General features: G+C 37.6%; 1 protein-coding gene across 6 annotated transcripts in view; it reads right to left on the bottom strand.

Moving 5' to 3' along the window:
* The window catches only part of MPDZ (multiple PDZ domain crumbs cell polarity complex component), a 95,195-nt gene that overhangs the window by 7,035 nt on the left and 60,199 nt on the right, over positions 1-27,961 (bottom strand). For 3 of the 6 annotated variants that reach the window (XM_053931393.1, XM_053931395.1, XM_053931398.1), the window contains 18 exons: positions 27,390-27,567; positions 25,162-25,272; positions 24,554-24,637; positions 17,795-17,957; positions 16,381-16,577; positions 11,442-11,533; positions 11,098-11,188; positions 10,677-10,757; positions 10,029-10,121; positions 9,863-9,937; positions 8,329-8,506; positions 7,415-7,560; positions 7,015-7,098; positions 6,716-6,909; positions 6,316-6,463; positions 2,886-2,972; positions 1,465-1,561; positions 774-817 (listed from right to left, as the gene is read on the bottom strand). In XM_053931393.1, the coding sequence (XP_053787368.1) occupies positions 774-817; positions 1,465-1,561; positions 2,886-2,972; positions 6,316-6,463; positions 6,716-6,909; positions 7,015-7,098; positions 7,415-7,560; positions 8,329-8,506; positions 9,863-9,937; positions 10,029-10,121; positions 10,677-10,757; positions 11,098-11,188; positions 11,442-11,533; positions 16,381-16,577; positions 17,795-17,957; positions 24,554-24,637; positions 25,162-25,272; positions 27,390-27,567 (2,143 nt within the window). The remainder of the gene's footprint in view (positions 1-773; positions 818-1,464; positions 1,562-2,885; positions 2,973-6,315; positions 6,464-6,715; positions 6,910-7,014; positions 7,099-7,414; positions 7,561-8,328; positions 8,507-9,862; positions 9,938-10,028; positions 10,122-10,676; positions 10,758-11,097; positions 11,189-11,441; positions 11,534-16,380; positions 16,578-17,794; positions 17,958-24,553; positions 24,638-25,161; positions 25,273-27,389; positions 27,568-27,961) is intronic. The other 3 variants (XM_053931396.1, XM_053931397.1, XM_053931394.1) reach the window with 2 other exon arrangements.

Below are 27,961 nucleotides of genomic sequence, written 5' to 3'. Positions count from 1 at the left end.
TCAACACAGAGTTCTGAGCAAGGAAAACCAATGAGATGGGATTCCTGCCCTTAATACTGTCTATATGAATATCCTGTTATGAATCTCCTGAAGACTAGAATTAATCTTTATGCTCCCCCTAGTGCCCAAATGTTGAAGAGCAAAACCAGCTGCTTACCACTGTACCACACCCAAATACCTCACTGTAAAAACTGCTATTGCAAACTGCTATTTGCAGATTCTACTGTAAAAAGAATGGCTGAATACAATCTGTGTAATCAAGTGAACTAGATGCCAAGCAAAAACAAATAAATATAAATATTTTGGAAAATAAGATGCAATTTGTGACTAAGCTCACATGCATAATGAAGGTGACTGAAGTTCACACTTGAAAACCTGTCAGCTGTCATGCGAGAACCTACTCATTAAAAATATGTGTGAAGACAAATATCAAATACCAAAAAACAGCCTTCCAACTTTGGTACAATTCCCCTGACTTTACTACAACAGAGTCTGAATTTAACTCAATCTGATAACAATAAAACTAGGTCCCAATATCTCTTCCTTCTTTTTTTTCAACACAACTCATGAAGCATGCTAACATAAGTCACTTTACTTTACATAAAAATATAGGCAGTGGAGATCGTACAGTCCTGAACTGAAAAGAAAGACAAATTAATTTGCCTTTCCTAAAACAATGAATAGGCCTAGACTTCTTTCATTCTGTAAAGACACCTGTTGAAAACATCTACAAAACCTATTCCTGATATATGCCACTGCATGCTGCAACTTACCTTTTTTATTTCAACTGTTCTTAGTCCCTGTATTTCAGAAGCTGCTGTCAAATGAATTAAGATAAATTTAAAAAAAAGTTAAACTAGCATTCCTAGAAAACTTTTTCAATAAAGTCATCTAAGTCACTATGTTGATTCTAATTTTCTGCTTATTTGTTATATATATTTTACTCTGATTTTGATAGTGGCTGTCATTACAATAATCAGATGGAATACTTCTAAAATAGGTGAATCAACCATTTTCTCCATTTAAATAACTTTTAGAATAAGACTGCTAAGCTCAAATGGAATAGGAAAAAAACCATTATTTTCTAACAATAATTTGATCAGAAATAACTTTGTTCTAAATTTAAGCATGAGACAGCTATTCCACATGTATCTGGATTTCTATGAATGAGACAGCTTGTCATATGATGTATCTAGATTAAATAAAAATTATGGCTTAACTTAGATTGTCAATATCTAAACTGCTTATATTAGAAGTTGCTAGTTTCTTTTATAAAAAGCTAGGTAAGATATATATAAAAGATATATATGATGTACTGAGCAGTAATCGCTTCTACAGTGTTTTACTGCCTAAGGAATCACTTTGAGGCCTACATCACGTAGTTACAACATTTTAACAGAAGGATCTCAGCTACCAGTTCACATGTATAAAATACTGAAAGCACCAAAAAACTCTCCAACTTACTGGTATGCCTCTTTAGGCCACTTTCAAAGACCTCAGGTGCACCGGACCCAGAAACTGGGAAACTGAATGATGAGAAACTGCCACTTCCTTCACTGACCTACACAGTGTTAGAGTGGGATTAGAGAGGAGCTTAAATGACTCAGCTACTAAAAGTAAAACTTTTATTCACTGTATTCATTTTATTTTCTGCAGTATTTTATTTTTCCTGTGCCCAGGAAAACTCTGCTCAGTTAAAACTGAGTCAGAGAACTCCACAAATTTTTTGGTCACTGTAGATAGCTCTTTTCTGGAGCATCATTAGACCAACAGAGACTGGCAAAGCTCTGGCAAAGCTTTGAAGTGCTTCTTCTGAGGGCCAACAAGGTCCTGGTATTTGCACCTTCTATCACCTTATAGAGATCTTGTAATGCAAGTTAGCTACAAGTACAACAGTAAGGACAGAATACAGATATTAGTATATCCTCATGTGGGCTCTCATATCTTCAGCTACTGCATCAGCTGCAACTAAGATTAGGCTCTCCACTCAACTCGACCTGCACAATTTCCAAGAAGATTTTCACTATACTTGAAGGGCAAGTAAAGGAACAACATAGTTCCTAGTGAGAATAGTCCACTGACTGTGACACATTCTTCAAAACATTCAACACTGTGAACTTCATCTTAGAGTAAGACCAGCCAGGGTCTGCAAGTTTTCATGCTGTTTAGCAATACTAATTCTGAAGAGAGCCTAAAATGTCAGTCTTATCTAGCCTTAAACTGCTCACTTGAATTTTAATTATGTCTTAAAACTATTTATATTTAATACTTGATAATTTTCATCCCCAGTTCACAACCAAAGGAAGTTAAGGTGATTTTTGAGCTTTCAGAACAGTAGCTCCTACTGGATAGAATCACAGTGCAAGCTGCTATGCCATGGAACATGCTTTCAAATACAGAATTGATGTGAGGTTGTAACAATTCACCAACAGACCAAAAATAAAATAAATAAGAGAAGACTGATGGAAAGACCACAGGTTTCCTGCTTCTGGCAAGCGAGACTACAGTAAGGACATACAAGGAATTGAGAAATTCTCTAAGCTTACTGAAGCAATAATCCACTGCATGCCAACTCCTCTGACAGTAACTATGACATTTAAAGTTGACTCTAACTTCTTCTGGTATTGATGAGAATTGGAGTTCTCTACGCTTCCAAGCTGGAGCCTGCAGCAAAGTCATTTCTGGATTATATTTTTGGCTGGATCCTGTCTATAACAGATACAATTTGCTAACTGAACATATAAAATGGCTACTGAAGAGCTGCAGATTTTTTCATCTTGGATCAGGCATGTGAAAAATAATTGTTATAATAAAACTGATCTTTCTATTTGCTTTCATTATTTAACATTATTTCTCCTAAACTAACCAGTTTTATAGTTACATACCTGGCTGCTCTGAGATGTTCTCCTTTCAGAGTGAAATGGCCCAGCTTTTATTCTTCCAACCTCTAGTCTTACTGTACCTAAGGAACACTAAAGAAACAGTTGCTTGTAACATCACTCTTCTGTCTACAAGACTAAAACCTACTTTTTTAGTGACTTTGTAGGGAGTGGAAGAAGAAAAAACACATGGACAGATGGAAAAAAACCCCATGGACTAGCAATCCTGAAATAAGCACTTTGCAGATAGAGTTCATGGTAGGACCAGTGACACACATAAAGTACACCACAGTACTCAATACTAAGCAGGATACTTATTTAATACTGGATTAATCAGTATTACAATGCAGACATGAAAATCATATAAGAGGAATAATTCTATTACCTTACACTTAATAAGGAATAGCTTCTGAACTGCAATTCAACATACAATTGTTACAATAAAAACTAAAACCAGTGTAACACCTCCAAGTCTTAATCATTATTTCTCTTGATATGACTGAGAACATGGTAATTAAAGTGAAAGTTACTCATCTCTCTCAAACTTTTGAAATTATCTGTTACTCTGGATAGACACCAACAAAACTAAGAGATTTTGGGCAGAAAATTTCCTAAACATCTATAGTTTAAGTGAACTTTCTGCATCTGACTTCCAGCAATAAGCTGTGTGATATGGACTGACTGCACATTGGAAAGTTCTTTCACTAGCCTTTAAGATTTTAACTACTCTGTTGAGTATTCACATGTCTAAATAAAATGCAAGTCTCAGGAGAAAATTCACCCTGCAATTAAATATTTCAAAATCAAGACATTATTTTGAAATAAAGGAAAAGTTATTACCACAAGGCTAAGAAAATTAGACTTTCAACATAATGCAAGTAGTGTCAAGAGAAGGCATCAATCTGCAATGCATTGATACAGAAATTTCAGTTTTGTTGTTATTTTGATATTTTTTCTTTTACTGGGAAGTTGTCAGTGGAAACTTCTGCATTCAAATAATTTAATGACATTGACTTTACTTGTCATGTTTTAACTTTATAATCCTAAAAGAGATTCACCCATTTGTCTTAAAAATCCATAGTAATAGGCCAATATATCAAAACCAACCAGACATTTCCATTCAAACAAAGTTTCAATACCTCATATTCTGTTGCTATTCTCTTAGGAATGACACTAAAAAAGATTTATTACTAAATAATTTTTTATTTTATAAATAATGTTGACTTCTCAATGTCCTGGAAAAGACTTGATCAAAGTTCAGGCAAAACCTGAGCAAAAAATTTGTCTTCGCTTGTATGAATTTAGTCATATTAACCATATGGACAACTCTTATTCAAAGTGGAAAATTGAGGAAATATGTACCTAAAATTTCAACATCCTCACAAACCCACAAATGAGATTTTAAAATGATATGTGAAAGTAGGAGGTAATACTTTCCAATGGGACTTGTGAATAAATCAATTCCCATTTAGTTTTACTACACCTTTCTCTCTGTTCCTAAATTCTTCCATTTGACAGATCCAGTAAGTTTAGTGAGGGAAAAAGCTGATAGTCTTTTCCCATACTTTAGGGGATACTTCAAAAGAAACACTGCAAGAACAAACAGAATTCTCAAGACTGATGACACATTCTATTTGTCTCATTCTACTTAAAATACATAGGAATTTTCCAAAGATTATAGAATAATTTTCTACCAAAATACATTTTAGGCAGCTCAAGACAATTCACTCTAGATCCTACTCTCCATTCTGAATAAAATCGAATGGATACCTGAAAACAGTGACTGCTTACATGTGAGTGACCATGTTTTATTCCACTTACACTATGTGAACAAAACGATTATTAACAATAATATGTCTAAGATATTTTAAAAGCCCATTTCTCAGGGCTACGACAATTAACTACAAGTACTACTGAGCAATGATGAAGTACTTAAAATGTGAATGTGGGATCAATTACATACTCCAAAATGCTTGTCAAAATGAAAGAAATTTCCCACATGAAAAGGCATTTTTATTCAGAGAGTTACAGCATACAAAGAAGAAACGTTATGTTCTTAAATAAAATTTAAAAACTATCATGTAAGAAGGGAAAAGTACTATAACCAAAGAAGAGTATACTAACAAGTTCAGTGTCACAACATAGATCCTGTTCTGGCATTCTCACTAATGGGCACATGCTGAAAATACAGAAGTCCTCCTATCTCCCTTTCTGACCACTGCTCTCCACCAGGATCCTTGCTTGCCAATAAATCCAAAACCTCAAGGACCTGTTCAAGATCTGGAAAAATACACCTTTGAATATGAGTGTTAAGAAGCCTGACCATGTGCCTATGTATCCAAGAGATAGCTATAATTAGCATCTGTTCATTTTTTTCCAGTGAAACAGTTTTCCACTGAAAATGCTGACTCAGTGGAATCCTTACCATGCAGCATGTCTCAAAAACTGAGACTGAAAAACAGACAGCTGGGTTTCCTGGCAGACTACAGGAAATATTGTGTATCTGACTTCATTCTGATTTGCAAATAGGGGAAGGATATCAGAAAAAATAGTTATCAAGAATAGTTGGCTCTAAGAGCTGCAGGTAGTTACTTCAGCAAACTCTGAGAAAGTAGTTTCTTATACCAAATGTTTGGTCACTGAAAAACCCCTTATATTATTTAATGGATATAAAGTGGCACAAGACATACAAGACACAAGACATACATTTAATTCATTAAATTATTTGAATTAGATTAATGTCTCCTAGTAGACTAGGTTAATCAGAGTCCCATCCAACCTGGCCTTGTACACTTAAGATTAATGTCTCCTAGTAGACTAGGTTAATCAGAGTCCCATCCAACCTGGCCTTGTACACTTCCAGGGATGGGGCATCCACACTTTCTCTCGGCATCCTATTCCAGTGCTTCACCATCCTCTAATAAAAGAATTTCTGCATAACAAGTAATTAAACTTACTCTTTTGGTTTAAAACCATATCCTCTTATCCTGTCACTAAAGGCCCTTGTAAACAAACTATGAAAGTAGTCATTTTTAGCCATTTTTAGTCATTTTTAGTCATTTACTACTCTGCTGAATTCTCCATCATTTGAAGTCAGTTCTGCGTATCTTTCTGAAAATGCAAAACAGTTAACCAGCTACCAGTGTGTTCGACAAAATACAGTGTTAAGTTTTTGGTTGTTCTAGGTGATGGTATTCTATAAAGGTCTTCTATATGTTCATAAATATATGGCTTTCTGCACCACCACTACTCCCAGTTTTATCAGGCAAAATATCAAAATCTGAATACTCTAGATTTCAGGAAGCATAAATTTGGAACCCGAAGTCATCTCACTGACATCTCAGTAACAGTCTGATCTCAGTTTGAATATAGTTAAAGATTTCAAAAAACCTGATCTCAATTTTTCACTCGTATCCATCTTCTCTTTTCCCAATACCTTTAGCAAAGCTGCAACAGCCTCCTGGTTAGCATTTCGGACATCTTCTCCATTCACTGTCAATATCTGGTCTCCTTGCATCAATCTCCCATCTGTATCTGCTATTCCTCCTTTGACAATGTCTGACACAAAAACACCTGTGTCATTTCTGTAAATACACACACAAATTTTGTATTATAGTATTGTTTGACGGTCATGTTTATGGCTTGCTATTGGGAACACAAATAAACATTGTCTCATTTTCCTGTTGAATAACACTGGCTTAGTTCCTCCAGGGAAGACTGGTTAGCTTAAGTACAAAAATAAGACGTACAGCCTTCAAGCCTACAAGATCTGAGCACCAGATCACAAAGAAACATAAGCAAGTTCCAGACACTGAATCTCCATGTAAATTACATACCTTTTCCCAACAATACTCAGCCCAAGGCCTTTACCAGGCTTCTTCTGGAGCTCTATATTCAGCACATCATACATGTCTTCCTCCTTGTACTGGGCTTCATCTCTGTACACAGTCAGGCGAACTTTTTGGGGTGTCTGACGGAGGACATTAATGGCTTCATCATGTGTGGCATTCCTGAGGTCAATTCCGTTCACCTGCAATGAAAGTGTACAATGGTAAATTGTGCAGCACCTTCCAGCAGACAAATACAAAAGGCTTCGCCAACAATGAAAATAAAAACAACCAAGAAATCACCATGCCTCTAGTATCTGATCACCAGCCCACAGTCGTCCATCTTTAGATGCTGCTCCTTCTTCATATACCTCATGGATAATGATTGCTCCCTGTCAACAAAAAAACATAAAATTGTATGTTGAAAGAACAGGCACCATTTTGAACCACAAGTAACTGAAAATTGCTACCATAAGTCATCGGAAAAGTCAGATGGAATAAAAGTCAGATGCATGATGAAAAAATTATCAAAATATTTACTAAGCTCATTTATACTTTTAATTTTAGAAAGGGCTTTTTTCTTATTTTTGCTTCTTTTGTGTCTTTCTATAAATTCTTTAGAAACAAATGACAAAAAATCTCTTCTATCAGACTTTATTTTCATTACTGTTATTTCACATGAGAGACACAGATATTTTTCCAACTAACCAGCAAAGTGTCTGCTCCTCCAACAATGCTCAGACCAAGACCAGTCCGCCCTTTGGAGATATCAATGGTTGTTTCACATCCAGGAATGATGGGACAAGTAGTTGGGTCGGACGTTAACATAGCTGGAGTTGAAGACCTGCTTGTGTCTAAAACAACAATGAAACATCCTAGTTACAGCAACAGAGTTCAGTATTAGGAAAGTGACTTTAAAGCAGCATTTTTCAGAGTTCACTGACAGCTGTACAGATGTAACTGAACAGCTGATCCACAGAGAATGATGCTACCAATTCTCCCTCCTCCTCTGAGAAGTACTATCCTGTAGTTTTATTTGCCATGCCCTCTGTAGTTTTTAGTCTGGATTATAGTCTGGACAGCCAAAGCAGATATTGTACACAACATACTCTATTTAGGATAGAACTTAATTTAAACACCTATATGATGTGCGCATCGCTTGAGTTATTACTAACTTAGAAGTGTCTTGCTTAACCAATGAATATCATCCATCAAGAACATCTTGACTCTCCACTATGAAGGAGAAGAGCCAAATGTGGCTAGTCATAAATGGCAAGACAGTCTCAACCACATTTTTTCCACAAAAAATGACATGATTTTTCTCCCTCACCTAAAGGAATGCCTTTCACTTAGTTCTAGACAACCACGACAGAGGCACCTGCTGCATGTCTGAGATGGAGGAGAAAATCCTTTCATCCTCCTGCCTCTACAATAGGAAGCCAAGAGGTAGGTCTTCAGTATGGGGGCACAGTGCTTTATTTATACATATATGAATATGTAATCTGGAAATATTAGAATTGCAGAAGACAGCTCAGTGCATACAGAAAGGGAAAACTTACAAGCTGGATCTTTGTTTTTATGTTACAACCCCAGTGAATGCCGACATACAAGAAAAACATTACTTTTGACTGCTTCTGGTTCTGGTGAGCTGGAAATGGGGAAAGCTGCTGGTGGTTGCATATTCCTCTTCTCTGCTGGGACAGTGCTGGGAAGGGCTGGTGCTGTACTCAGGTTATCTGTCTCTGCTGGGTTGATTGTAAGCCTCACCACAGATTTGGATGTCTTCAGGAGGCTAATAAACTGAATGATAAAGAGAAAAGCCTATGAAAACTGTAACCGGATTGTTCAGTTTCAAACCAAAGATAAAGCAGAATAACAGTTCTGCAAACTGGAGCTACTTGTCACAATCCTGCAGGTTTTCTCACAAGGAACAAACACAAATATTCATGTTTTGTCTAAGAAACCTTTTTCCATGAAACTTTGCCAAACTATACTAGATGAGAATATGGCAGTCTTTCAGTGACTTCTCTAGACAAAATACTATATTGTATAGCAATTATTAGAAAAACAGTAATATTGCCTTTTAATGCTGGGTGGAGCCCAATTCTGATCTCACAGACGTCAATGCCAAAATATCTACTGAACTTAAGAAATGTGCAACTGTCATTCTGGAAGAAAAACCTGAAAGTACTACCTGAACTATGAAGGGAGACACAGACACCAGGGTGTAATGCAAAATCTAGTTCAAAGAGATACTGAAAACCCTTTAAAATCAATTGCCATCTTACAGAAAAGACACCAAATCCTCTTGAGACTTTACATTTCAGTAGAGATATTTTCAGAAATTACTTACTCAGTCTCTGTTCTTACAAAGCTTACCAACCCTACCTCCTTACAGGCAACTTCACTATCTCTTACTTATTTGTTGCCTCAGAGATAGCAGCACATCAAAGAGTAAGATTGATGCTTTCCTAATTGCCCTTTAACAAACAGAAAGTAATCTACTCATGCCTAAAGAATCACTTTTCTTGGTAGCATGGTAGGTGCTAGAAAAACAGCCTCCTTGATTTACTACAGAACCCAAATTGAGTTTGCAGAGCTAGAAGCTAGAAATAAATCTTGTTATTTAAGAATGGAGATATTTTTCTCCAAAGGTTTGAAATACTATGCTTGGAATATAATGAGGCTGTTACTACAGACAATTCCCATGGATAAGCTTAGTTTATGACTTGATTTACCACTGATACAAGTCACTTGTGCAAATTTACACATATTAGTTTTACTGGTTCTAACACCTTTCAAGTGGACTACCTGTGCAGAGTCATTACTGAGCAATAGTTCATGGCTTTTATCACACTACCAAGTGTCTCTCAGTCATGAGGTCTGAACCACAGGGAAAATAAAATCACATTTGAAGCAGAGATAGGAGGATTCATGTAGCGCACTAATGTAAAGTAACAGTTGAGCTGTAAATTTATCAGGTTTTATCTTATTTTGCAGTAGTTTCCTTATCCAGACAGTGCCTGCAGATCTTTGGTTTTTTTAGCCAGCTTTGAAAATTAAGTATACTCATGAGAACCTCACTAGTTTAAGACACAATCACCTCCTACATTAAGCAGTGTGCTTTCTGCAACATTCCTGACACTTCAGAAGCACCTTTTCTACAGGATATCCTACAACAATTTCATCATCCACTGCCAGAATCACATCTCCAACTTTGATACGTCCATCCTGGAAAAACATAAAATAAAAAATATGAACTATGGATGCTACTCCAAAAAACATTCTTCATTCCCTAATCAGATTTTAAATGTTCTCACACCTTTGCAGCCGCACCATGATCTGTTAAGCTTTTAATTACTACTCCATTAGTTGTGTCTTCTTCACTAATGGCAATTCCAAAGCCTCCTTGATCCTGGGGCAAACAGAAAAAAATGCAAATGGTTAAGTACCATGACATCAAAATGTTAGAATACAATCACTAAAGACTAGTGAAGCCTACTGACATATCAAGTCTGAGGTTTCACAATGCACCAATACTTTTGTTTTAAACTATTTCTGGAATAGAGTCTGCCAAACAAACAGTATACTGACTACCAAGATAAATCAGAAACACTTCTAAATTCAAACCCACTCCTTTGAAACTTTCAAGGTAAATTGTGATTCAGTTTTTACTTTGAACAATTAGGACATTGATTTTACCTGAGGAACCATCAGTAGATGGTTATAAGAAGTTGGACAAACAGTACAAGAGAATACTTCTTCCAGAGACACAAAGCAATTAGCAAATCAAAAACAGTCTTTCTGTGAGGAAAACTTTGGGGTCCATTCCCAAAAAGGAAAAGTAGATCTCTAGAAATCTCTTTTCCAACTTCTAGTAACTAGGAGACTGTTTGCTGTAAGAGGGACAGCATTACAAAATTGAATGGCTACTGAATAAAAATGTGACTGATGTAAACTCAGTACATACCTTAGGAAGTTCCACATACTGAATGTTTTTACACGAGCTTAAGTCAGAAAATGCACTTGGGTTTGCAACACTGATATCCATCTAAGAGAAAAATAAAATGTAACTTTAAGTGGCTATATCCAACATTTTGCACCAAAACAAAGTGTGCAAATATTTAAAGTGAGTCTGCTCATTTTTTAGTTTTGCTTAAACTTCTAAAACTCTATTGATGGTAATATTAGACTTACTTCATAGTATAGAAGAATATAAAATGAAACAAAATTGATCACAGCTGTACTAAATTTAGCAATTACTAAAATCTCACTTGTTTTTCTATGGGTTTCCTTTTCTTTTACTGTATTTCCTAAGCAGACAGGCTCCTCCTCTATCCAGAACAATGTTAGTATTTTGGTCAAACAAGAAAAACTAATATTTACTTTACCTCTTGATGTTGAAGTGTCCCTGAAGTACACTGTGAAGCCTCTACTGACTTTGCAGGGCAAACGGCCATCTGATTTACTGCATCCTTGTTTCTGCAATACAGTTAAAGAATGTAGTAAGAAGGCAATAGTACCACCCGTATTTCTTAGGACAAGTTAAGTCTGGTTCTTAATTTCTGGCACTCACAATACAAATATGAAACCAGAAAACTGCAAGACATATTTAACAAGTAGTAAGACTGTCTTCAAAAGCAATGTTACCAAAATTAAAAATAATAAACACTGTGTGAAACTTGAGCACATTAAAAATTAAACTTTTTCAGCCAAACCTTTAAGCAGAATTTACCTTATAAAGATTATTTTAACTTTAGATGGTGCACATTTGATTATTGAGGATGCATTCTGATGAGTCCTTCCATAAAGGATTTGGCCATTTATCTAGATAAGGAAAGGTAGCAATTATTTATCAAAATATTTTAATTCCTTACACTTAAACTAATTTTTAAGCCTTAAAAAATTCTGAATCACTGACTAAATAGCAACTGTATAAAAAATAAGAGTTATGTTATGTCTGACTTTCACTCCCTTTTTTCAGTAAGCACTATAGTTTGACTTCAGACTAACAGTGTCACAGTGCTAAAAATGTCATTTTCTGAGTTATATCGGGTTGACTTGGCACATCATCTATTTTCACTTGCCATTGATCTCTTAATGACTGATGAGATGATTAAGCAGGGCCATGGGAAATTCTAACCATAGCAAATAAATTAATTGCTTATATCCTGCAATGAGATTCTATTCTTTATTGAATCTCAGGGACTTTGAATCCCTGAGGCAGGCACTTTATACACAGAAGTCTGAACACTGGTACATTTAGTAGAGTTTTAAACTAGATTTGATGAGGAAGAGGGAAGAGGTTGATAATCCAGATTAAGTGCCTCTATACCAATACAGGCAGCATGGGAAACAAGCAAGAGGAACTGAAACCAATTCCTCGATTGCACAAGAATGGTGCAATTCAAAGTCTATAATCTAGCTAGACTCATAGAAACCTGGTGGGATGAATCACACAACTGGAACATATCAATCAAGGGCTACAACCTTCTCAGAAGAAAGAGGCTGGGAAGAAGGGGCAGCTTAGGAGCCTGTGGGTAAAAATGAAGGACAGCATCAGTGAGGGACACCGTGTGGATGGGGTCCACCACATGTTGCCTAATATCTGTGAGCCTGTTGACTTCTTGCTTCAAATACAGAAATCATCATGCTCACATGCTCTCATTCTGATGGGGGATTTCAACCACCTGCATGTCTGCTGGGAAAGTGGTACAGGTGACTGCAAGCAATCCAGAAAACTCCTTGAGTGCACTGAGTACAACTTCCTAGTCCTGATATTGGACAAACCAACCAGAGAGGCAGTGTTACTGTACCTGGTGCTCACCAGTGCAGATAAGCTTGTTAGAAAGAGTGAGACTGGAGGCAGCCTCGGCTGTAGTGACTTTGCCCTGGTTAAATCACTGATCTCAAGGAACATGAGCTTAGAAAAAAGGCAGAGCCAGAACTGACCCTTATCTTTAGAATAATGGACTTCCAGCTGTTAAAATAATTAGGGGATGAGATTCCCTCAGAAACTGTCCTTAGGGACAGAGGACCTCACTAGCACTGGTAGCTTTTTGAGGATACTCCATCCCTATGTGTAAGAAATCAAATTAGGCAAGCTGAAAACCAACATGGCTAAACAAGGATCTGCTCCTCAAACTGAGGAGTAAGAAAGAAATGCACAGCCAGTTGGAACTAGGGACAGATGATGTGGGAAGAGTACATGGATGGATGTAGAGATGGGTTTAGGAATACTAAGGGAAAGAAGAAAGAGGCTTTGGCAAGGGATGCAAAGAGTTATCAGAAAGGGTACTATAAAAGTAAGGGGTCAGAAAAGAAAGACCAAGGAGAGTGTACCTCCCTGACAATCAAGAATGGACAGCTGGTGACAATGGATATGGAGAAGGGTGAGGAACTCCAAAAAGTTCTTCACTTCTGTCTTCAATGACAGTCTAGCTTCTCATATATCTCAATTTACTAAACCTCTAGGTGGGGTTGGGAGGAGCATAGTCTCTCCCACTGTAAGCAAAAAGCAAGTTTGAAACCACTTGATGAAACTGAATAGGCACAAGTCAATGGGGTCTGATGATCTGCAATCCAGGTTCCTGAGGGAACTGGCTGATATAGTTGCCAAGGCACTCTCCATCCTACTTAAGAAGTCACAGAGGTCAGGTGAAGTCCCCAGTGACTGGAAAAAAGAAAACATCACTCATATTTCTTGAAAGTGGAGAAAGGAACTTCCAGGAAACCACACAGACCACTGAACCCCATATCTGTACCTGGGAACATCATGAAGCAGATCCTCATGGAAGCAATGTTAACGCACATAGAAGACAAGGAGATTATCTGAGACAGCCAGCACAGCCAGTGACGTCTACTTAAGCCTATGTAAGGGCTTTGACAAAGTTCCACACAATGTCCCTATCTTCAGATTAGAGAGAGAGAGATTTGAATGGTGGACTATTTGGTGGATAAGAAACTGGCTGGATGGAGGCAGCCATAGAGTTGTGATCAATGGCTGTGTGTCCAGGTGGAGGCTCCTGACAAGTCGGGGCTCTGTCCTGGGACTGTTTAATATCTTTATCAATGAAACAGATGAAGAGATCAAGTACACCCTCAGCAGATTTGCAGATGACATGAAGATGAGTGGTGTAGCTGATACGACATAAAGATGGGATGCCATCTGGAGAGGCCTGGACACAGTTGTCAAGTAGGCCTGTGGGAATCTCATGAGGTGCAACAAGTCCAGTTACCAGGTGCTGCACCTGGGCTGGGGCAATTCAAGATAAGAGTATGGACTGGGAACATTGAGAGCAACCCTGTAGAGAAGGACTTTGGGATTCTTGTGAATGAAAATCTGGACATGACCCAACACTCTAGGCTTACAGCCCAGATGGCCAATGACATCCTGGGCTGCATCCAAAGAGGTGTGACCAGAAGGTCAAGGAAGCTCTACTCTGCCCTATCTCAAGTACTGCATCCAGTTATGGAGTTCTCAGCACAAGAAAGATGTGGATCTGTCAGAGCAGCTCCACAGGAAGGCCATAAATATGATCAGAGGGCTGGAGTACCTCTCCTGGGAAGACAGGCTGAGAGAGTTGTGGTTGTTTAGCCTGGAGAAGAGAAAATTCTGGGGAGACATTATTGCAGCCTTTCAGAACTTAAAAGGGGCTTACAAAAAAGAGGAAGAGTAACTTTTCACATGGGGTGATAGGGTTATGACAAAGGGCAATAGTTTTAAACTGAAAGAAGAAAGTTTTAGATTAGATGTCAGGAAAAAACTCTTTACCCAGATGATAGTGAGGCACTGGAATGGGTTGCCCAGAGAAGCTGTGGATGCTCCATCCCTGGAAGTGTTCAAGGCCAGACTGAATGGGACCTGAGTAACTTGATCTGGTGGTTGGCAACCCAGGCCATTAAGGAAGACTTGCAAGTAGACAACACTTAAGGTCCCTTCCAACCCAAGCCATTCTAGACTCCACACTTACTATTTGAACATGTGACCTGGCAATCTTTTTTCTATTTGGCAGAGCAGACTAGTCACTATAACACCTTGAAGCACCTACAATTCAGACAGGAGAGGAGCTATCAGTGTGAATTTGCATGTCACTAAGGCCATTATTTGCTTGCATTTTATTAGTTGCATTTTTTCTTGAAAATAGAAAAACAAAGTGCTGAAGTTAACTCAAGAAAAGAGGAATGACTGAAAAAGGACAGTTTGGACCTACACAAAGGGAAAGCAATAAAATGCACATAGGTAGCACTAACAGAAGCAGAGACACAGGAAACCAAGAGATGCAAGACACTGTACTGAGGGCTCAGCATAACACCAATCACCTCCTATGCAGGGTGTGTGCACCAGACATGGTCATAGAAATCCTGAGCCCTGTCATTTACACTGGAGTTCACAACCCAAATGCAGCACTCCCTCCAGTGCATGCCACAGCCTTATGAAAAATACATGGTCAGGCTGCCAAGTGGAGGAATGGGCCTCAATAGCTGATGGACAGCTACTTGGGAATATAGGGAGCAAGCTCAGATGTCTCTTCTCAGAGGTGGTTGAGGCAATTTCTTAGCATTAGTCTGCAAATTTATAATGCAGAGAGTAACCAAGAAATCACAAGACTATAGCTTCAGACAGACATGTGCCAACATGTTTTCAGAATATTCCACCTCTTCCACATTGGGATTTTATAAATAGATGCTTCAAGTGAACTGTCTCATAACATTGGAGTCTGCAACAAATTTCCCTCCATGAGACTTGATCCACAGTGCCAAAAATCCCTTAATTTCTTTCCTAGTCTGCAAATTCCAGCCTATATAATTTACTCTCTCAATGTCTCCCTCAAGCTTTTTTTGGATTCACCATTCCCTCTCTGTACCATTTTGTTAGTACATCCTCAAACACTTTCACATATAGCTTTGAAATTACACAAAACAATTCTGTGAGGGTAACGTTACCTACTACTATCAGAAAGAATGGTAAACGCTATAGTAGAGAATACATCTCCAAGTATCATCAATTGGGCTGTGGGAATATAGAAACATAAATTATGCTCACACATGCACTTGAAATGTTAGTTGCATGTTTAGTGGTTCGGTCACTCCACTCCACTAGAAAACAGCACCCAAAAATATAATGAGTTAGAAGTCCATGATAAAAATAGATCTGTTTCCCTAGTTTAATTTCAACTCTCTGTGTTACACAACATAAAAATATTCTGCTACTATCACACTTCTAGTAAACAGGGAAGTAATTAGAAAGTCTAGAGTACTCCACAGATGGATGGACTGGAGGACTTCAATATTTTTTACCATCTGCAAATCACTGCCGTTCCACACGTCTCAGTAACTCAGAAACAGCTGTTGTCCCACATTTCTATTCAACACATCTTCATTCAGAATTGCAGAATCTTACGAGTTGGAAAGGACCCATAAGGATTACTGAGTCCAACTCTAAAGTGAATGGTGCATACAGGGATCTAACCCAAAACTTAGTGTAATTATAACCAGGAAAAAATCTGCTACACTTATTTGGCATAGATCAGAAGGAAAATCTTATAGCATAGTGATATGAACTTGGATAAACATGGGATTTCAAAGTCTACAGAAACACATACATATTTTGGCAAGAATCTGGTATTTGAAGTCAGTACATTTGGGCTTCAGTATAAATTGCAAAAACTCACCTCTAGCAATTCATCTGCAATCTGTAACCTGCCATCTTTTCCAGCTGCTCCATTTGGATCAATTCCCACTATAAAGACACTCATCCTGGATCGGTCTTTGTTACCAGCAAGACTAAGTCCCAGACCTGTCTTTCCTTTTTCCAGTTCAATCATGTGTAGCTCCCCTGGTAGATTTCCGTAGCGATGCACGATCTTTTCTAAATGTAAAAGTGTGGGTAGCAGAGGTTGGATTTACATTAGAAAGTTTCACAAATTACCTAAAGAGTCAAAATCAGTGCTCAGTGTGCAGTATCTGACAGAAGAATCCCAAAATGGATGATTAAATTTTCAGTGTAAACCAGTAAACCACACCTTCTTTTAAACTAAGCCTTAGGTGATTTATAATAGTATTTCTAGCTTCTTGTTTTCCTTATACCTTCAGAAAATATTATCACTTTTCTTAAAAAAGAATTTACACACAAAAGAAGTAATCTTCTCTCCAGTAACACTTTCAGGTAACAGATACTATCACATTGGTCACTGCCAACAGTTACCTGGAGTACACTGAAATTCTTCAAGTAGTCCTACATAGAATTGGGACCATGGAGAAAAAAAAAAAGATTGTGGTGCAATGAAGAAAAAGAAATGAGTTTTATATTTTACTATGTGCATCTGACCAAACACAACTAAAATAGCAACTTAGCACCCAAACCATGACACACATGAGAAAGAAGCAGGACAAACTGCATGCCCCCATGCTGCATCCTGGGTTTCAGTTCAGATTAGGGGTTCTGATAAATGTTAGTTAGCCGGTTCTGTGTACCCCTGTGTACCCCCATGTTCCCCCCACGGTGGTCCACTCCGGGTCACTTACCATTGGAGCATCCCCATGCCAGTCCTGTAACCACCCCCCTGTTCACTCCTGAGAGTTCTGTGTTTGTTACCCCATCAATGCATTCTCTATTTGTCCCGGAACCCTGTACACACCCCTGTCGTGTCCCCATTGGTTGCCGCAGTCTATGTCACTCCCCCATTGCCTGTCCCCATGGGATGAGGGGGGCTTCCACCCCCATCGGCCCACCCTCTGTAAAACCTCATGAGTCCCTTTGTTCCCCGCCATTTCTGTCCACGCGGGTGCTGGGGGCAGACTATAAAAGCTCTCCAGCCACGCAGGACAGAGTGGACGTTCCTTCGCCTCTTTGCCTCATCCCAGCACCAGTTACAGAGCGCGGCCAGCCCCATCCTGTGCGCTGAACGCCACAGCGCCCAGGCCACGCGGCACCCCGGTCCGGCTGAGAAACAGCGCCTTTAGCCGGGCTCTCCAGAGCTGCCCCGGACCGGGGAAAGGAACGTGACGCCACACCCCCACACCTGTGTCTTTTACAATGCAATTTTAATACTAAGCATTTCAAATATTATCACAGGAAAAACTTACTCCAGCTGTAACCAAACTCATCCTCCTTTTCCACATCTTCTGGGACTCTGACAGAAGATGACTGTGCAACATCAGAGCTCATTCCTGAAAATGCTGAAGGAGGGGGCAGAGGCAGGTTACAAAGCAAAGTCTTTTCTGGTTCTGTGTCAGACTGACCAAATGCCTGTGGAGAATAAGAAAAATGAAGTGGCTAAGAAGATGCAGGCTCTCTGCAGGGCAAACTAGTACACAAAAATGTCAAAATGGCAATGACTATAGCTTCAAAGTTTCAATACCAAGCAGCTGAAACTCTAAATTAATAACAGTGCACAGAAAGGTGGAGAGATCAAAGACAGAAACAAACACCAGGCAAGGTAAGAAAAAACATCACTCCAAAATGTATCTGGAAGCAAATAATTCACAGTAAAAGCCCAATTCAGTAAAGTTTTATGTGTCATTTTATGTTTCAGAAAAAGACTTTTGTGAAGACTCAAGTGCTTTTGTTTTAATACCAGATTTGTGAAAGATTTATAACCAATTTTACTTTTAAGAGTCATCACATATAATTTCCTAACCATCATATGCTTAGTAAGCCAAATATGAGAAAAGAGAAAGTAAAAAAAAAAAAAGCTGTGAATTTTCAAAAATACCTACAGAAAAAAAAAGCAACTGGAATATTAACTAAAAAGACAGTTAAAAACCAAATTTAAACAGATGATAACTGAAGAAATCCATAGTGAGTGGACCTTTTCAGTCTCATCTACTAGTTTCCTACAAGCCACACAGAGAAGATCCAATAAATGTGGATACAGATTAAATCACAAGAGACAGATACTTTTGGTCTTGATGTGCTCTATTCATATTCACACAAAGTTATGAGGTATAAATGCACAACTACTGAAATATAATGATTAAATGCCCAAATCCACAGCCTTGAAAGCTTCCATTCAAGACTGTTTCCTTGAGGAATATGGAATAAGGAATTTCACTATGTGAAATTTGTGTAATTTTGCCTTGCTTAAAGTAAACATGTAAGCAAGAAAGCTCTCTCTTAATATCATCATTCTTTAGCTTATGTATGCCCAAGAGACCTTGATATTTGGCAGATCAGCTACTGAAGTAAACAAGAATTTTAAATGAAAACCAAGTTTTTGTAACACTCAAGTTTTCAGGTGTGCTGCCCTAGCTTCATAACCCTATTCTCATCATTTCAGTTCTCACTACCTTCATCAGCAAGTCTGAACACAGTATCTCAGATGGTGCCTTTAGGGGCCAAAATCACTCAGGTAATAATCTCTTCATCAGAGGCAACACTGAAATGAATAACAACATACACCTCGGAAAACTTTATCAGCTTTCAAATTGAAGGTGTTGAGAAATCTGGGAAGTTACCAGTTTAGTCATTTTGAAATTTAAGAAAGGTTAAACAAAAATTACTTATCTTCACTCTGTAACTCCAAAGATATAAAGATATTGCAAATGCCCTATTTCAGTTCTCTCATTCTGCTTCTGCTTGAAGATTTTCCTTTCATTTAGGAACTTCTTTGAGGAATTTAACTAAGAAGTCACTAGATGTCAAAAGTGTGAGAAGTGACACCGAAGCAAATAATTTATCTAAGACAATGTCATCCTCCTAAGATGATACCTAACATTCCTAAACTGAAGCAACAAAACTCTAGCGCAGACATTGTCACTTACTAGAATCAGAGAAGAGTAGAAACACTACCTAGTAACATTAAAACTTATTTTTCATAATCAAAAATTCATGTGTGCACAAAAACAAAAGTTGGTAATACAACTCCACATTGAGGAGGGGCAAAAGGGAGAGAAATTCTAGAAACACACTTTTTTCAGAGGTCTTCCTAGAGTTTTATTAAAGCTGAATAATATCATGGAAAAATGAGGAAATACAGTGTTGTAGTGGGTTGACCCTGTCTGGAGGCCAGGTGCCCACCAAAGCTGGTGGGCTCCCTTCTTCAGCTGGACAAAGGAGAAAAAAATATGACAAAAGTCACCCCCTATAGCCTCCCCAACTACCATTATCTTGCAACACAAATGCAGTACAAGTGTGAGATCAAACCAAATCAGCAAACCTTAGTTTTTATGTTTTAGAACCAAAATTAACATATTACTTTATAGGTACAGTTTGTAAACAACAGTGTCCAAGAACAGCAAAACCTAAAGGAAACATGACCAAAAAAAGGAACAAAATATTGGTGTAGAGGACCTCTGGAAGATTTGCAAGGTGTGGATGTAGGGCTACATCCTGACAGATTAACACCTATTAACTGCTGCTACCATAATATGACTGACAAAAAAATGGATCTTTTTGTACCAAAAATGTATCTTTTTGTGAATGTGTAACAATACAACTTCATCATTACTGATGTTTAAGGAAATGCTGAAATGAAAGTAAAAGCAAGGGTCCTTTGTAGGAGGGTAAAAACTGTACTACAATGCCATTTAGGGGGATGGGAACATGTCCTGTCTGCAGAACTCAGCTTGACACATTTGAACAGCCAGAAGCAGAAGCCAGTCCCATGAGTTTATACACACATAAGACTTTTGTTCCCTGAATCGGGCAACACACAAAAACCTAAAAGGCTTTAACTCATGAAATACTTTCAGTGTGCCACACCACAGTATTTCATTTAAAACACAAAGCATCCAACAGTTGCTGAACCCACTTAGCTACCAGGGTCACTCTGATCACATCCAAGCAAATACTGAAAAAGGCAGCAAGTCTGGAACTTGAAAAAATGAAGGCACAGGCGGCAGAAGAAGCAGTACTCCAGAAGTTATCACAGGCCACGTACAAATGTACAGCACATAGACAGTAGGACCAGCTGATGGGAATTAAGACAAACCTTGAATGGTGTGGGAACAAAAGGGTTAGTTGGGGAACAACGGAAGGCAACCCTAATTGGATTCGATACCTCCTAAAGTAACAGAAAACAGCAATCCACATGTTATAGCATCTTTGGCAATACACAGTACTATTAACCAATAACTCATTTTCAATTACAGATTCATTTTACTAACTGCAACAACTTTATTAACTTGATTTATAAATGGACAAAAGTATTTAAGGGGTTACTAAGGACCCTGATTCATCAAAGTTCCTCACTACACATGAACCTGAGCTCAGAAAAGGAAAGAGATGACAAAAGGCCATTCTTAAATCAATGCTAAGAAAGGAATTATGCATAAACTACAGGATCATCAGGTTTTCTTTTAAAATGCATGCAATGTTTTTCCAGAAATACTTTTGAAAATATAGAAAATGTAAGTCATCATTTATGCTACATGTCTACTCCCTTTCTTCAGAACTGTAACAAACACAAAAAGAGATTTCAAAACACACATGCAATTATACACCACATATCATATTGTGTTTGTTGTACATTCAATATTTTCGATAATATAGGAAAATAGACAGAGGGCACAATCACTTCCAAGATGTAAAACCAGCTAGAAATTATTTCATTAAATAAAAAATTATTTCATTTAATAAATAATTAAATTAAATATTAGTATTAAAGTTTTTTTAGTAGAGGTTAATGCTGTTCCCATTGTGAATAACATGCAGTAAGTATGCACTAGCCACAAAAAAAAGAGTAACTTTTTTTTATTTCCAAAGTATCCTATTCATGGTGTGTGAAAAGAGTTTTCAAGAAGCAGAGGGAAAATATTTTCATGAAGCATCATAAAAAAAAAGCCGCAAGTTTGTTGGTTTTTTTCATGCAAAAATAAAAGAGAGAGATATCAAAGCTGGAAAGTCATAACCACAAAAATCCAAAAAGAAATACATAGCAGCAGAACACCTTACACTGATGAGAGAGTTACACTTAGGTATTTCAAGAGACATGTCAGGGACTGATCTTATAACTGAAAACCTATTCCTTTGGTAGCTCTGAATAGATCAGCTTTAGTGGTTATGATTAATGGAGCTGGCATTTTTTAACTTCTCCGTAACTCTTCTATGTATATGCACGTCTATGTCTTTAAATTCACTACCTAGAGGTCTCAAGCTCATCAGCACAGCACATAAACTGGTATGAAAGAATTTAAACACAGAGAGACAGCAATGGGAAAGAAGCACACGTAGGATGTTTGGTGAGTAAAAAGATAGTGTGTCATCATCCAACCTTAGCAATGTTGAACTGAGAAGAATCAGCAAATGGGTTAGTGCTGCTGAAGACAGCTGGCCTACTGAAAACACTGTTCTGCAGAAAAGGCAGGGAAGGGCTCTAAAAGGAAAGCATAATAGAAACTAAGCAAAAAAAAAGTTTTAAATGAACCCTTTTCACTCATGAACCAAAACATATTCAATTCAGTTGCTTGGGCTAACTGAACAAGGCCCACATTCTGCACTTGCAACAGATATGTGAAACTGGGCAAAACTGTATTTACCCTGTGTTTCTGATGCTCTATCAGCAGAGAGGAAAAGCACCAATCCTCACACTTGTTCTAGACCACAAAGTACATCAAGTGCAGAATTACACTGCCTTTATGTGCTGTGACATTTGAACAATTTTTCCCAAAAATATGTGACACTCTTACACATTAATTAATTGAAAAAACTGTGGATTTCTGGGTTAGGATTAACATAAATATCTGTAATAATGCAATAGGTTTAGAATTATTTTGAAAACCACAGATCCTCATTATTTGATTTAACTTCTGTGATAATACACTCACTGTTTATTTTGTAAAATGAGGGCTTAGTAATATTAGGCATCTCTAAGCAGATTTATTATCTAATAATCACTTTCACAGAACACTTTGTCTATGAGCATATACATGTGTAACTGCCTGAATTTATAGTTTCTTGCAATGAGATACTCTAGTCTTCCCCTGAAGCAAGGTACTTTCTCATTATCATTTAACAGAAAAAAGAGTTTACACACTTAGACCAGATAAAAGGATATAATTTGACCATTTATGTTCCTTATGCAGTTTTTGTACTGTATTCTATTTTGAGGTCAGAATCTGCTTAATAAGGAGGAAACAGCTCTGATTTCAAATATTATGTTGGAAATACACTGTGTCTACTTAGAAGAAATTTCTACACTGGGTGTATCCATCCAGCAATTACCTCTAAATTTAACTGCTGGAAAACAGTATGGACGGGGATGTGAAAACCTTCCAGGATCATTTATAGCAAGAGTAATTTAATCAAAAGTTAAAGTGCTGTTTAAAAAGTTTCTTGAAGTATTTGTTTTGTTAAATGCTCCTGAAAATAGTAAACACATCCCTAAACATTTATTTTCAAATACCATGTTGCAAAAAAGTAATTCCATCAGTAGGACAACAAATGTCTTGGCTCTACTGTATCTTCAGCAGTGACAAAGTAATGCTATGACCAAGGTTTATTCACTGTCAAGTCATTCAGAGTCAACAGGCTGTTTCCCTAGATACAAGATTTTCTGCATATGTGATTCCCATTTGATTTTATATTATAAAGAAAGGTTTGTGGAAAGTAAATTGTTACTGTAATCATTCTATTACACTTTACCAATTGCATGTCATGCACATAGAATTTTAAAATGTATTTAAAATTTTTGTTGAAATTTTAGGGAATTAAAATAAGCATCACAAACACTTCATATATCAACAGTACAATCCTAGTAAAACAGGAAACAAAGTTTCAGCTACAGTCATTCAAAATCTTGCCTTTTTTATTTTGCCATGATGGCACAGCTCCTAAAATACTAGCCCTAATACTAATCCATGCAACAGCATTGTATTAATATGGACTGACTATTATGATAAAATATGGAGCTTTTGAATTTGCCTGAACAGTTCAGTTTAGCATACTTTTTGCACAGTCTAGGACAAGAAGAGCAAAATGTTAAAATAAAGGGAGTTCTCTCTTTAACTATTTTTAAAAATTCGAATCAAAGCCTAAAGTAACAGGATTTTTTCTTTCGGTTGTTTCCTTTTTTCAACTAACTTCCATTCAGAATTTTATCAATGTGTCCAAGATGCTAAGTTATCAGAAACTAGCTAGCATTTCATACAGCATAATGCTGTAACACTACTATGGGACCATTATCATAGGGATATATTGTTTCTTATTCGGAAATACACAGTGGGGTATAGGTATGAAAAACAGACTTGATGGGTAACTCCTCATTATCAAAACTATCACTATCACTATCTTTTCATAGGCCAGTTGCATTATTCAGGCTGTTCTGGAGTACACACAGGCTCTCTCTTAACTACTAAACCTAGCATGAAACAAAATGGAAGAAATTAGCTACCTGTCACTTAAAACTCATTGCCTGGTTAAATACATAGTGGTACCATAATAACTATAGCTTGTGTGTGCAGGCAGCTAGCTACATGGGTGACTGGACAAGAATGGAAGCAGGATATTCTCTTATAAGATCTTATTATTAAGTACAAATGCAAGTTTCAAAATATGAAAATAATAAACATAGTGCCATTTATGAAGATCACAACATAATGTATAGGTACAGGAAGAGCATTTGTAATGTTTCTGCTTACAGAGAAACAAGAGTTTGTTAGTACAGTCAAGAAATAACCAACAAGCTTAATTTGAAAATAGAGAATGAAGAACTACAATCAAAAATAGCAAAGGAGCATTCTCTAAATAAAAGTAGTGATAAAGTAACGGCATAATTTCCATCCCAAATTGGCCTAAGCATTCAGTAGCAGCAACTCTGTTCACATCACAACAAATACAAAAGCATTACTTCAGTAGTTTGAGTGTCAATAATCAACATTCAACAGAGCTTTTTCATGCAACTTTACCTTAGATGACTGACGATAAAATGGGTTAGTAGTTTTCTGCCCACAGGGAGCAGAAGCTGAAGAAGGGCTATAAAGAGACTCTGGCTGGGGAACAAGAGTTATGAGACAAGTAAATAAACATGCAGATTACACAGACTCTACAATGAGGAAGTTTAGTTTCTAGTGATGCAAGCAACTTATATTAAAGCTCTGTAACTTTTGTCTGCAACGTCCATGCAGCTTAGTGACGGAAAACTTCTGTGTACTTCTAGGTCCTTTCATTAATGTCCACAGAATTTTTTAACAGGTGCTGTATTTCTGCATGCGCTCCTCAGACACGCTGTCAATCTCTAACAGATGGTTTTAGTTAGACTCCTACTCTGCCCCCCAACAAATTATCTTTCTTGAGGCTTTTCAAAATAGTTTGAGGACGGCGTGCTGGAGGGTATTTCCAAATCCAAATCGGTTTCATTCTAAATGGAAATAATACTTAAATCAAATCCTTGATCCTAAAATAGCTGAGATGGCACTTTCAGGATTAAATATCCCATTCCCAAATACCACCATCTTTAACATTTGCTTCATCTATTACTATGTATTACATCTCTTTTCACATTCTTTATGCTTACCCTTGGTCTGCTTATAATGCTCTGTACCATAAAGACTACAGGATTGCCTGCCTTCCGTATGGCTTCCACAGCTTGTTCATGGCTGGCATCTCTGAGGTCAATTCCATCCACCTGTAATTGGAAGGCCTCATCTTAACATTGCAAGAAGCTACAAGAGTCATGAGTCAGTTCTGAGTTTTGGTTAGGAAACTTTGACTAAAACCTAAGCCCAAACCTCCATTTCTAGTGGACCTTTCTACTGACTTGCCTTGAGGTCCCTCAAACACAGGTCTGATATTTCCAGGAGTACTGGCAGAACATCAAATAAATATTCCCTTATTCCTCTGTTTTAAAAACGTTTTCCAACATTTTTAGTTCAGACTCTGTAAGATTTCCCACAAGCAATGTAACAGACGAGATATGATAATCCGAAGACAGTAGGAGTGTTTACCAAATACTGCTTCCTGCAAATCCCACCTTAAGAAAAAACTATTACCCAGGACTTTATGAGATTTTAAAACTGAAACTTGTTAGGTGCTGGAGAGCCTTTCATTATGGGGTACTAAGCCAGTACAGTGTACTTTTTTCTTTTGTTTTATCTTCTTTTTTCCGAAAGCAAGACAAGATTAATTTTAGCTACTAGACACTTTCTTCAGAAGCTAAATTTTTAGGTCAGAGGTGAAAAGCTTTCTATCTTCTGGAAGAATGCATGCACACAGGATGGCTAAGGACAAATTTGTGCCTGGTTGTTTTTTTTTTTTCATGTCTGTATATGTATGGGTGTGTAAAAGAATTTGTCCTGTTATCCAGGTAAGAACAATGTTAAGGTGAGGTTAGCACCAGTAAAGTATTGTCACAATGACCACAATAAAAGCTAGAAACTAACACAGAAAGGTTATTTGTTAGTGGCAATTCTAGTACACAAATTTATATGATGAGGATTACCCCTACAACTTTTTAATTGTCTAACTCTACCTTAAACTTAATCATCCAATGCAAATAAGAGAGCACAAAAACAATCTGAGAGAAATTCTCAACATACGAGGAACTGAACAAGAACAATAATACCCTCCAACTTCCCATATCTGCAAAACTGTATGCACTGCAGAGATGGAAATTTACATATGCCACAACTTGAGAAATTGAAACCATTCATTCAGAAACAGTCACGTTAACACATTTTGTTTTCACTCACCCATTCCAGTTTCTGCAAGCATCACTGTCAGTGACAACTGCACTCACAAAAATCAGACGAAATGGATGTTTTTAACTTTGTAGCCTTAAAGCAAAATTCCACCTCCCAACTTCTTATACACTGCAAACTGTTCCATCCTGTTACAGAAAGTGCTACCTATACTAAGGTATTATTTCAAGATCCTCAATATTGATCTTTTAGCAGACAGCAAACTGCAGTTTCAGTACCACCAGGTAAGTCAAGCCCAGTCTGAGCCAGAATCAGGTCCATCATTCTGCCTGTTGTGCTTCCAGCTAATAAATAGTCAGCTAAGGACATCCAGCAGGGTTAAATGGAGGCAGTTGCTATTAGCCTGACACTTGAGACAGGGCAATATCTGACATTGATAGTCATGTCAGGAAGGACCTGTTCCCTTCAGTATGTTCATTCAGCAATATATTTAAGTGACAAAGCAGAAGTGGCTGCATGAGCACAGGGCTAGCTAAGTAGAACAGAAATTAAGATAAATCCCACCCTGCAATACCACTGGCTACATTATACTCAGGCATGGGCAAAATGTTCTTGATGTCTCAAGGATCAAACACAGATTTCTTCATGTCAAGAGAAAAAAAAATGTACCTCCCTTAACTCCTGCACAAGATGCATAAAAACTATGTGAATCAATTAAGATTTAAGATGGAAATAATCTTGGTACTCATTGCATGGTCTGCACTGGCTGTTTCTATTGCTACCCAGTGAAAAAGAGCAAAAGGTATGAAAAATCTTTTAGTTTCACCAAACTTAAGCTTTTTCCTACATATTCTGGTTTTCAAATAGGCAAGTCGAACTGCTTGCTTTGTAGACCCCTGCTCACACAGTCAGTCATATGTTTCATGCTGAATATTCAACTTAGCAGGCAGCTGTCTGCACAGAAACATCAGCAGATGGTACTACAGTCTGTGTGGCTCAAGTGGTATCAGCTATGGCAATTGCACAGCTGTCAGCCCACCACACATCCATCTCAGTGACTCCTGAGATGCCGGGGGAATTGCAGCAAAAGGCATTCAGATGGTACCTCTACAATCCGATCTCCAGTTTTCAGTGTTCCATTTTTGCCAGCTGGGCTGTCTTCCAGGATGTGTTTGATAAAAATCCCTCTCATCACCTCTCCATTGCTCAGGCGGCTTCCCATCCCTCGTCCTCCAACAATGCTGATGCCCAATGATTTGCTGGGCTCTCTCCAGAGTTCGACCCTTTTGTGATAAAAAAAGGACCAAACTAAATTAAAATCTGTTGTGATTATGACAAAAATGCACACTGAAGACACCTGGATTTGCACAATTATTTTTAAAAATTCTGAAATAACTCCTCCTTGCAAAGTTTTCTCTTTCAGTGGAAGTTTTCTACTGCATTGATCAGAAATTCTGAAACTGAGCCTAGTATCGGTCAGCTTGTTTTGAGTTTTAATAGAAACTTCGAATCTTTCTCTTCATCTTTCTTGACTTGATCCCTATGAGTCAGCTTGGAATAATTAGAGATAAATTACTGTAACAATGAAGACACTGCTAGACTGCAGGGATTTAGCCCAGTGGCAGTAAAAGTCAATCATTAATCACTCCTGCAATGCACAACGTACATAAGTGCAGC

The sequence above is a fragment of the Vidua chalybeata genome, chromosome Z, assembly GCF_026979565.1.
Source record: "Vidua chalybeata isolate OUT-0048 chromosome Z, bVidCha1 merged haplotype, whole genome shotgun sequence".
Lineage (NCBI taxonomy): Eukaryota > Metazoa > Chordata > Aves > Passeriformes > Viduidae > Vidua > Vidua chalybeata.
Note: the sequence above shows the minus strand (reverse complement) of the source record. Positions and strands in the feature narration are given on the sequence as shown.